Genomic DNA, 10,666 nt, shown 5'->3' with positions numbered 1-10,666 from the left:
TGGGCAATCCTACTTCCGTAGTGATACTGCCTCGGAAACCCAAGGAGGGGTCACTATGAGTCGGGGCTGATTTGACGGCACATAACAACAACAACATTACTACGGAAGTAGATTGCCCCATCTAAATATATGAAAAGGTAACTTTAATTTTAAGTAGGGATAATAGCACATTTATTTCATTTGAAAATGCTAATGACATTAGTTATAAATCACTTGTAGTGATGTCTACTTTATAATGTAATATGTGAAAAATATTTAAGTAAAGGCTATTTTGCATTAAGTAATAATAGGTGTAAATGAGAACGCCACCCTTGTGTTTGATGCACCACGCTCAGCGCCATCTCCTCTGAAGAGGGAGAAAAAAAACCTAATCTTTGGAACAGCTATTAGTTGTTGTTACTCTTTTGTCTTGACATTTTGCCACTACCTGTAAAAGAATGCTTGGTGGAGAGTTCCCAGCAATGAAAAGAGTTGAATATAATAACGTGAGGAATGTGAGTTATGACCATGATTCATTATTATACAACTTTTCTGATCCTCACTTCTTTTCTTATGCAGTGAGATCTATGGTGATGACGTAGCTCTTAAAGCACTGGTTGGTCGTCTTAAAGCACTGGTTGATCGTATTGCGTTTTGAAACCCCAAGTAGCAAGTCAGTGGCAGAACTTGGATTAGAGCACAAAATTCCTGCCTCTCCATTTTGTACTTCTTTTTGTGACTTAGCTTAATCCTTTCAGGGAAGTATTCAAACTATGTCTGCCTAGATCTCCTGCCAGTTTCCTTTAATACCAGTGTTAGCTGAATCACCTCCTGCCAGCTGTCCTCTTCTGAAAGCAATAAGGTGTATGTTCTCACTTTTTTGATTAGAAATGATCTTGACTAAACAAAGAGCCTCTCACGTGTACTACTCTAAACCTCCTGTAGACAGACTGCTCTGCCTTCCCATCACAAGTGTTTTGGTATGTTGTTTCTTAAGGGGACCTTTCCCCTGGCAAGGATCACAATGTTATACTTTTGCACTTAGGCTTGTTAGTATATATTAACAGGAACCTTATTGTGATTAATAATTTAAAGGAAATAGGAAGTTAGGTGCAGGTGATACCTGGTTTATCAATGTCTGATTTTATTCTTAATATGTGAACGGCCAACTGGAAATGGTAACAACCAGTGTATACAACTAGTGCATCCTGCAACTGCCCAAACTTCCCTTACTTCTGAAACTCGGTTTTCCTTCTATTCCTTTAACTGCTAGATGCTTAGAATTGCCCAGGCCACACCTCTGTCCCTTTCCATCCTTGTTCTAATTCAGTCCTAGGTAGGCCCTTCCATAACAAGCTCTGGTGATAAGCAGCGGGATAAGGACCCTAACCTTAGAACTCATCTCCTTGACATGATGCCATCCTCAGTCCATCTCATTAGACCCTCAAGTTTGTACATCAGCTTTCACATCTTGTAGCTCATGCATCAACGTGTATAAAACACACAGGCTAGTCATAGTCAGTAAGGAACTCTGGTGGCACAGTGCCTAAGGCACTTGACTGCTAACCAGAAGGCTGGTGGTTCAAACCCACCAGCCATTCCATGGAAGGGAGACTGAGCAAACTACTTCTGTAAATATTTACCACCTCGGAAAACCCAAAGGGGGTCGCTGTGAGTCGGGATGGTCTTGATGGCAGCGAGTTTGGTTTGGTTTGGAGTTATAGTCAATACTATGAATGGGTAATACTCTGACATCTTAATACTTTCTTAAATCACAAGTTGGGGACCTAACTTGCTAGTGTTGTGATTCATGTAGCCCTCTGGGGACCAAGTTTTTTTAGCTTTATATTCCTCCTCAGCATCAAACATGTGTCTAGTGCTCTCTAGTGTTTAAGTAAAATAATAAGAATGAATAAAGCATTGTATTAGCTTATGTACCTCTTATTGTTACTCATAATATTATTATTAATATTAAATGATGCCATTCAGTCTCATCAGGATTATGGACATGTTTCAGGGATAAAGAGGTGGGGATGAAGAGCTTGGAGAGAACCACAAGACTGAACTCTGTTCTGGAGCAGGCTGGTCAAAGAAAGGAGACATCCCTAGCAAGCTCATGTTTTGCCAGCTTTGCAGAGCAGATGATATAATAGAATGACTCTTTCCTTCCTGTGTACCCTCTCCTGGCTTGCTATCCATGAGTGAATAAATAGCACCTGTTTAATCTTCCTGTGATATTTTTCCTTTAATGTAGGCTCAAAGTGAGCTATGCCCAAGAATGAAAAGAATTTTCATCAAAAAAGAATGAGAACCTTTTTGGCGGTCTGCATGGTGTGTTAGAGCGAGAAAGAGCTAGAATGAGAGGGAGCAAATGTGAATGTGAGAATGAATGAATATGAATGAATGAATGAATATTAGATGTGAGTGGAAGTGTTATATATTAAAGGCGAGATGGACTATATGGAGTCGCCAAGCACTCTGAGACCTCATTAAGTTTTAAGTCCTTTATTTCCGGGGTCAAGAAGTGGCTCATGCCAGAAAGGACTCTTGACCCAGAAGAGCAGCTTCACAGCGTTTATAAAGACAGAAACCACAAGTGGGCGGGGTGTAATATTGAGTGTCTCTTTTCTATCCTTTGCAAGCAATCTTTTGCAGAAGCAGAAAGCAACATTAAATCTAATCTAGCAACTAACACCTGCAGAGAAAGTCCTTGGCATTGTGGTTTTGCCTCATCTGCTCTGGGAGCTTGAACTAGGACTCATCCTTTGCAAGCAGACTTTTACAGAAGTTGAAAGAGCATTATACTTGCTTTAGCAAGTGACACCTATAGGCAACACTTAGCATCGTGGTCTGTCTCTGTGGTTGGCATAGGGGCTTAACTAGGTCTCCATGTTCTGCCAGAATGGATGGGGTGGTCTAGGCCTGCAGCCTTTTAGTGGAAACAGGATGGGGTGGTCTAGACCTGCAGCTTTTCAGTTGAAACGGGGTGGGGTGGTCTAGAAGTGTAGCTTAAGGAAAAAAAAAACTTTATGGAGGTATCAGTGTGTCAAGATGGAGTCAGTTAAGCTATCTGGCTCATCACAGAAGGAAGGCTTTGTATTTCTGGTAGCTCAGAGGGAAACTTAGAACGTATTTACTTACATAATCACTGTTAGAGTGTAATATGATACTTGAGATTTGTTTTTAGCTACAAGGTTATTTTATGGGAAAGTTCATTCCAGCTTCCAAGGTAAAATTAGAGGTGATTAAATCTTTGGAACTCAGCCTATTGGAGAGTTGGATTCTGGCTAGGTGTTTTTGTTGTTATTGTTGTTGTTAGGCAATATCATAAAAACTGTGTGAATTGCTGAAGCAACGAAAGGGATTACTAACTGTGATAACATTTTTCATACATAAGAAAATAGAAATCTAACCTTGCACCTTTGCACTCAAAATAACTTTCAGGGTAAAGTGTAAAAACATGTGATGCAAAAAGAGACCAGATTTCATTTAAATTAAATGAAAAGTTCAAAGAATGTAACCAGATTTACCACAGTAAGCCTTTTTTTCCCTAAGTTGTTTGATAGCATTGTGAGTGCCCTAAACACAAAGAAATAGTAGCGAGAATGGGAGGGAAAAAAAAAAAAACAGCAGCAGCTGCTTTAGTAAAAGTGAGGTAGGTGGAAATGGAAACCTTGTTTTTTAAGTAAAAGTTTCAGAAGAGTAAGTAAGAGATGGAGGATAAGAAAGTCAGTTACAGGCACAAGGCATGCTGTACTGTAACCATAGCTGGAAAAGAAGTATTGTACAAACATTCATTGTGCATCCAAGTTAACTTCTTGTCCTCTGGTGCCCAAGCCTTTGTATTTTCCTCCTTTTTCATGCTCCTCCCTCTTGAATCATGCTGTCCCTCTTAAATCAACTCGATAACAGTGGGTTTGGCTTTGGGTTTTCTGTTACTCTTTTTATTGGTCTTTGTTCTTTCCTCTGCTCTCTTTGCCCTATCTCTTTCCCTCCTTGGGGACTCTGATCTAATCACTTATTAATGTCTTAGTTAATTTATGTTTGTTGTTATTTTTTTAAATGCTCTAAGTTGTAGGATAAGAAAATGAACCTTTTTCTCAAAAGTCATTTGATGCAAATCTGTAGGACTTTTTAGGTTAAAAGAGCGTAGAAAAAGTTGGAAATTTGGTCACATTAAATAGCCTAATAGATTGTAAAATCTTGGGCATACATAAGACTTTCTTCGTCAAAGCTTCTAGAAAGCATTAGTTTTTCATTAACAGCATCCAGAAGCATTTTTACTGTGGTAGCTGGCTTTTAGATAGTTATTAAGTCTTGGAAAGAATATGTGATCCTATGTTCTTTCTCTTACAGGCTCACTTTTTACCACCCTACCTGCCAGAGAGGAAATGATGGCAAAATACTCTAACCTTTCCTTGGAGACTCTTAACATATCACTGACTGGTAAAGACATCATGTTTCGAGTAATACAGTGCCATATAAGTTTTGTTTTGTTTTTAATTGAGCTACTGGTTTTTTTTCCCTCCTACGTTGCTGTCTATCCCTGCTCATGGTTTAGTGGGAGAGACATCAGTGTCTTACACAGTTAAAATGAAGTATGATGGGAACTAGAGCTCCTAGTGTAGGGTGGAGGAAGCTGTTCTGACTTGATAGAGCTAAGAAAGGCTCTTGAGAAGAGGGGACATCTATGAAGGGGAGTCTTATTTTAGTTTGCAGAGCCTCTTACTGTTTCCTCAGTTTGTGCTTTGCATCCATTATAATAATCTGCATTGAAAGGAGAATTCATGTATTCCTTGGAAGACCTTAAACCAGAGAAAAATTAGTGAGATCAAATGAGTCAGTGACAATGCTATGGGAAACAAGCAAAAAACTCCAAAATAAAACTCATCCCTGGGTGAGAATACTACTTTCTTAGTCATAGCTTTGGATTCTAGCATTGCATAATTAATCTCAGTTAATCTGTTTAAGTGGCAATAATCAAATAAAAGTATAAATGGCATATACGCATTTTAGACATAACTATTAAATCAATTATTAGTATCCCCCCCCTCGTTCCAATCGTGCATCTCATAATGTCCATTCTGGCAATGGTGGACCGTGGTCCCAATCCCTGTAGAGCCTATGATATCAAAAAATCGAGGTCTATGCAATGGTCTTTAATAACAAACAGGAACTACTTTGCGACGGGCATCAAAACATTATTATTATTATTATTACTGTATTATTACCTTAAAAATGTTTTAGTGTATCTGAAGTGTTTCTTTAATTTTTTTTTCATAGAAAGGTACTTATTATATACTAAGACAAACGTAAGTAACAGCTTAGATATGAACCATACCTAACGGTTCTGACTTACATACAGATTCAACTTAAAGACAGACTTAGAAACAAAATTAATTCACAAACCGGGGACTGCCTGTACAATGAGTTCTGTTCCTCAGTGTGTCTTTGAGTATTTGTCAGAGCTTTGAACCAGTTCTGCTCAGTTCAGCCACGACGGAGGAAGCATCACTAGATCAAATCAGAATGTATAAACTTAAAGTAAACTGGAAAGATAGCCCCAAACCAAAACGAAACTTATTGCCATTGAGGCAGTTTTGACTCATGGTGACCCCTATCAGGTTGCCAAGGTGATAAATCTTTACAGAAGTGGATAGTCTCATCTTCCTCCGAGATGGTAGATTTGAGCCTCCTCCCTTTGGTTAACAGCCCAACAGAGTGCCACAGCACCAGCAGAGCACCAGAATGGGAAAAATCAAGGGTAGAAGCCTTGTCAGAAATGTAATCTTCCTCTTATAGAAGGGCTGCATATGTGTTGCATAGCAACCAAACATCTTGCTCTCAGATTTTGAGCAAAATCCAAAGCAGTACTGCCCCACTCAATGATGGTGGTGCCCCATTCAAACAGGCACCACTTTAAAGTGTGTCACTCTCACATCAGACTCCTGAGGGGACTCACTAAACCTCTCTGAGTCTTCCATTCCAGGGCTTCGACTTACAGTTTTTTCCCATTCTGAGTACCATGCAGAATCTGCCAAATTATAAAACTTTGGGTCAGTTCCTATTTTGCTTTCTCAGCCATGACATAACCAGTTTAAAGAGCTGGTAGGTGTTGTCTGTAGGTCAGACATTTGTAACCTGGGAACTGCCTGTATGTAATACCATGTTTACACAAGGTCCAAATCACATAATACTCTGTTTCATAAAGCATATTTTGTGGACATTAAATTTTCTGGGTCAGCTTGACAACATTGGCCCAGCTCTTTATAAACTTACTTACACAAAAATACTTGAAATTGAGAAGCAAAGGGTCATGTTCTTGGGAAAATGATAAGCATGGCCTTTCGTTCATGATTTTATGTTTGGTTCATGAAATTTAGTAATTTTATATGTTTAGTAATTTCCTAATTACTTAGTTCACAATCACCTGTTATTTACCATGTACATATTTGTATTTAATCCTCTTAACAACCCTATGACTGCATATGCCCAGTCTTTAACTGTCCTCTAATCTTAAGACCTGTTTTTTTAATTCCTTTTAAAATTACTGAAAGGTATTTCCTTTTTTTTTTCCCACTCAATTTGATACCAGTGGAATGTTTACACTGAGTTTTTTGATGTAGAGTGTTTTTATGACTTTTTGCCAATCCTGTTTCTTCCCAGATGTCCGCATGTCAGTATTTGAAGTTCCTTCTTAATTTCAAAAAGTAATTACAACATAATCAGTGTAATTTGTTCTTTTCTTCCTTTTACACTCTAGTTACTGTTTTCCTCTGTTAGGGTGAAATGTTTCTTTAACAGAGATTCATATGAAAGCATAAGTTTGCAAATTTTTGGACTCATCTGGTAATGTTGGGAGCAGCTTATTCCTCCTTACCCAGTATAGCTGCAACCTGGGAAACAAAGTCAGGTGCCCAAGGCCAGAGCAAAGAATAGATGTTTAAATTGATGCCAGGCTGGTTTTATAATTACTTAGCCTGTTTGGTGGTGTAGTTCCTAAAGCATTTGATTGCTAATCAGAAGGTTGGTGGTTCAAACACACCAGCTGCTCCACAGAAGGAAAATGGGGCAGTCTATGTCTGTAGAAGGTTTTTTTAAAAATAGAAACAAACAAACAAAAAAAAACAACTCACTGCCATCGAGTTGATTGCGACTCATAGCAACGCCTCTTTGGGTTTCGAGGCAGTATCTCTACAGCAATGCCTCCTTGAGTTTCAAGGCAGTATCTCTGTGGAAGTAGATTGCCCAAGACTGCCTTGGAAATCCAGTGGGGGTCAGTAGGAGTTGGAATTGACTCGATGGCAGTGAGTTTGGTTTTGGCTTAGCCTATTTGGAGGCCTTAAATTCAAACTGCTTTTATTCTAATAAATTCACTGCCATCAAGTCAATTCCAACTCGTAAAGACCCCTATTAGATTTCTGAGGCTATAAATGTTTATAGAAGTAAAACTCCTCCTGTGGAGCAGCTGGTGGGTTTGAACTATCTATCTTTTAGTTAGCAGCCCAATGCCTTAGCCACAGTGCCACCAGATCTCCTTCCTTATTCTAACAGCGGTATTAAAATCAGCATCTATACTATAACAAGGAATGTTTCAACATTAATTTAGAAACTTTGGATCTCTGAATTGAGAACAAGATACTGAATTTAGCTTGTTTCTCTGATTGCACCCTTGTACCAAAATGCTTGATTTTAGAAACTGCCTTTACTGAAATGTAGACTTCAAATTTGAAGACAAACTCATGTAATTATTAGCAACAGATTTTCTTCTTAGTGCTGTGCTAGGGTTTTTATTATACTTCTTTATAATTGGAATCCTTTCATATTGTCTCATATTACCATTTACTCCTTATATGCCAGTATCAGTGGATATTACTGTTCCTGTTTGTAAATAAAACTTGAAGTTTTGTTAGTTATCCTTTCCTCTTTCCCTCTGAGCTTTTTGGAAATTGATTTATCTGTTAGGATAATAAGTTTCTTATAGAGACATTCAAAAATAATACATACTTTAAAATTTTCTAGGTCAGCCTCCAACATTGGCCCAGCTCTTTATAAACTTGCATAAAAATGCTTGAAATTGAGAAGCAAAGGGTCATGTTCTTGGGAAAATGATAAGCATGGTCTTTGGTTCATGATTTTATATGTTTGGTTCATGAAATTTAGTAATTTTATATGTTTAGTAATTTCCTAATTACTTAGTTCACAATCACCTGTTATTTACCATGTACATATTTGTATTTAATCCTCTTAACAACCCTAGTAGGTAGGTACTATCCTTATTTATACTTTGCAGATGAGGAAAAATAAAGCAGCACAAATGGATTCAGTCACACAGATTGCTAGTGGGTTTTGAACCCAGGCAATTTGACACCAGAGCATGCTGTTAACCATTATGCGTTCAGTCTTTCTTTATGCTCAGTTATTCACACCTTTTAACAGAAGAATTAGAACAATTACATCTATTTTCAAGAAACACATAACTTTTGAAATGATGGATTCAAAAATTATGAAAACCAAAGCTATTTTAGTCATCCTATTCCTAGACAGGGTAGTCTTAGAAATTCCATTTGCTGATGTTATGAATATATTTGTGAAACTATAATTGACTATTGTGAATAAAAAATTTACCTCTGTCTGATACCACTGGGTTTTCAAAACTGATTTTTTGATAACAGACATTTTATACCATAGTACCAAATATTCTAGTGTCTATATTTGGAATTCATTGTTGTGTTACTGCAATTAGAATACTATTGTATTGTTATTTTTATTTTTTCCTTTCCTTCCACATATGTTAGTGTTTGGTATCTCAACTGAAGTGTTATAATTTAACCAAAGAGGTTCAATTCAGTACATTAGCCTGTAGTTTTCTTGGCCACTCTCGTAATGTTGCACAGGCTCTCCCCATATTGACCCATTGGCACATTTTATTTACTATATTGAAACATAGCTGCTAGTCTGGCAAAATGCTGATCAGGCAAAGAGGTAGAGTAAGCAATAACCATTGGAGAGTGACCATTGGAGGTGTAGATACTCAGATAAATGTACAGTGTAAGATTTGGGATAATTACTCAAGGTAAGGAATGGCCGCTATGTGGCCTAGACCTAGCCAGGCAAACATGTTGGTGAGAGCCACTCAGACTCCAGGATTGGGTGCATGAGCAATGTGGTTGAGAATAGGAAAAAAGGGGAGAGTCCTTTGTATTTGGCTACTCAGATATTTTTCTGCACAGAAGTTTCTAGAATGATCTCTTAGTTCTCTAGAACAACTATAACAGAAATACCACAGGTAAAAAGCTTTAACAAACATTGTTTTATTCTTTCATAGTGCAGGAGGCTAGAATCCAAATTCAGAGTGCCAGCTCTAGGGGCTGGGTAAAGATCCCTTGACCTTGGGCTTCAGCTTTGCCTCTTGTTCCAGGCCCACTGGAGTAGGAGGCATCTTCTGACTCAGGCAGCTGTTGCCTGCTGAGGCTAATGAACCCAAGATTGGCAGGTGAAATGGTGCAATCCCCAAATAAACAGGCAGCCTGGCAGGCTGCTGGTTCAAGTCCAGGAACAGGCCCAAGATTGGCAGACAACAGCAAGCCACCAGTTTAAGTCTTGTTGTTGTTATGTGCTGTCGAGTCAGACCTGACTCATAATGACCCCTCCTTGGGTTTCCCAGGCAGTATCACTACGAAAGTAGATTGCCCAGCCTTCCTTCCGAGGAGTGGCTGGTAGGTTTGAACCGCCAGCCTTCTGGTTAGCAGTCAAGTGCCTTAGGCACTATGCTGCTAGGAACTGGAAGTGAAGACTTGGCCAAATGCAGGATCTAGATCTACCAAAAAGCTAGAGACCTTTTCCTGAGCTCTTCCATATATACTAGAAGCAGGCCACACCCAAAAAGCAGCTTCCTTCCCACAGCATATTTCACCATGGAGGTGATTACAATCACATCATGGGGAATAACTATATCCAGCAGGTCTGTCTACTCTGTCCTACAGGATTTTTATGAGTAGGGGTTGATTCAATGGCAGTGGGTTTGTTTCAGTTTAGTTTTAAAATAAAATCTCACTAAATGTCAGTATTACCCAAAATAATCTATACATTCAATGAAATCCAAATCCAGATGCCATCAGCATTCTTTAAGGACGTGGAAAAGCAGTCACTAATTTCATATGGAAAGGAAAGACCCCTTGGAAAAGCAAAGCACTACTGAAGAAGAACAAAGTAGGAGGTCTCGTACGCTCTGATCTCAAAATCTACTCTACAGCTACAGTAGTTGAAACAGCCTGGTATTGGTACAATGACAGACGTATAGACCAATGGAATAAGGAAGACCTAAGAAGAGTTCATAGAATGGAGAAATCAGAAACAGACCCATTGACCTATGGTCAGCTGATCTTTGACAAAGGGCTAAAATACATTAAATGGGGAAGAGATTGTCTCTTTCACAAATGGTGCAGGCAAAGCTGAATATCCATTTACAGAAAAATGAAACAAGATGTATACATGACACCATGCACAAAAACTATCTCCAGATGGATAAAACACTTAAATGTAAAACCTAAAAGTATAAGAGATCCATATTTGTGCCCATTCCAAAGAAAGGTGATCCCACAGAATGTGGAAATTATAGAACAATATCATTAATATCACACACAAGTAAGATCTTACTGAAGATAATTCAGAAACGTTTGCAGCA

The 10,666-nt window shown here is 38.5% G+C and overlaps 1 protein-coding gene across 1 annotated transcript in view; it reads left to right on the top strand.

The window, feature by feature from the left end:
- Window positions 1–10,666, top strand: part of EMB (embigin) — a 52,027-nt gene that overhangs the window by 9,093 nt on the left and 32,268 nt on the right. The window contains exon 2 of the mRNA XM_042782267.1: window positions 4,336–4,425. Within this exon, the coding sequence (XP_042638201.1) occupies window positions 4,336–4,425 (90 nt within the window). The remainder of the gene's footprint in view (window positions 1–4,335; window positions 4,426–10,666) is intronic.

This window comes from Orycteropus afer, unplaced genomic scaffold (genome assembly GCF_000298275.1).
Source record: "Orycteropus afer afer isolate SDZICR_OR568_19922 unplaced genomic scaffold, OryAfe1.0 scaffold00277, whole genome shotgun sequence".
Taxonomy (NCBI): Eukaryota; Metazoa; Chordata; class Mammalia; order Tubulidentata; family Orycteropodidae; genus Orycteropus; species Orycteropus afer.
The sequence above is the reverse complement of the archived record's forward strand: the minus strand, read 5'-3'. Positions and strand labels throughout refer to the sequence as shown.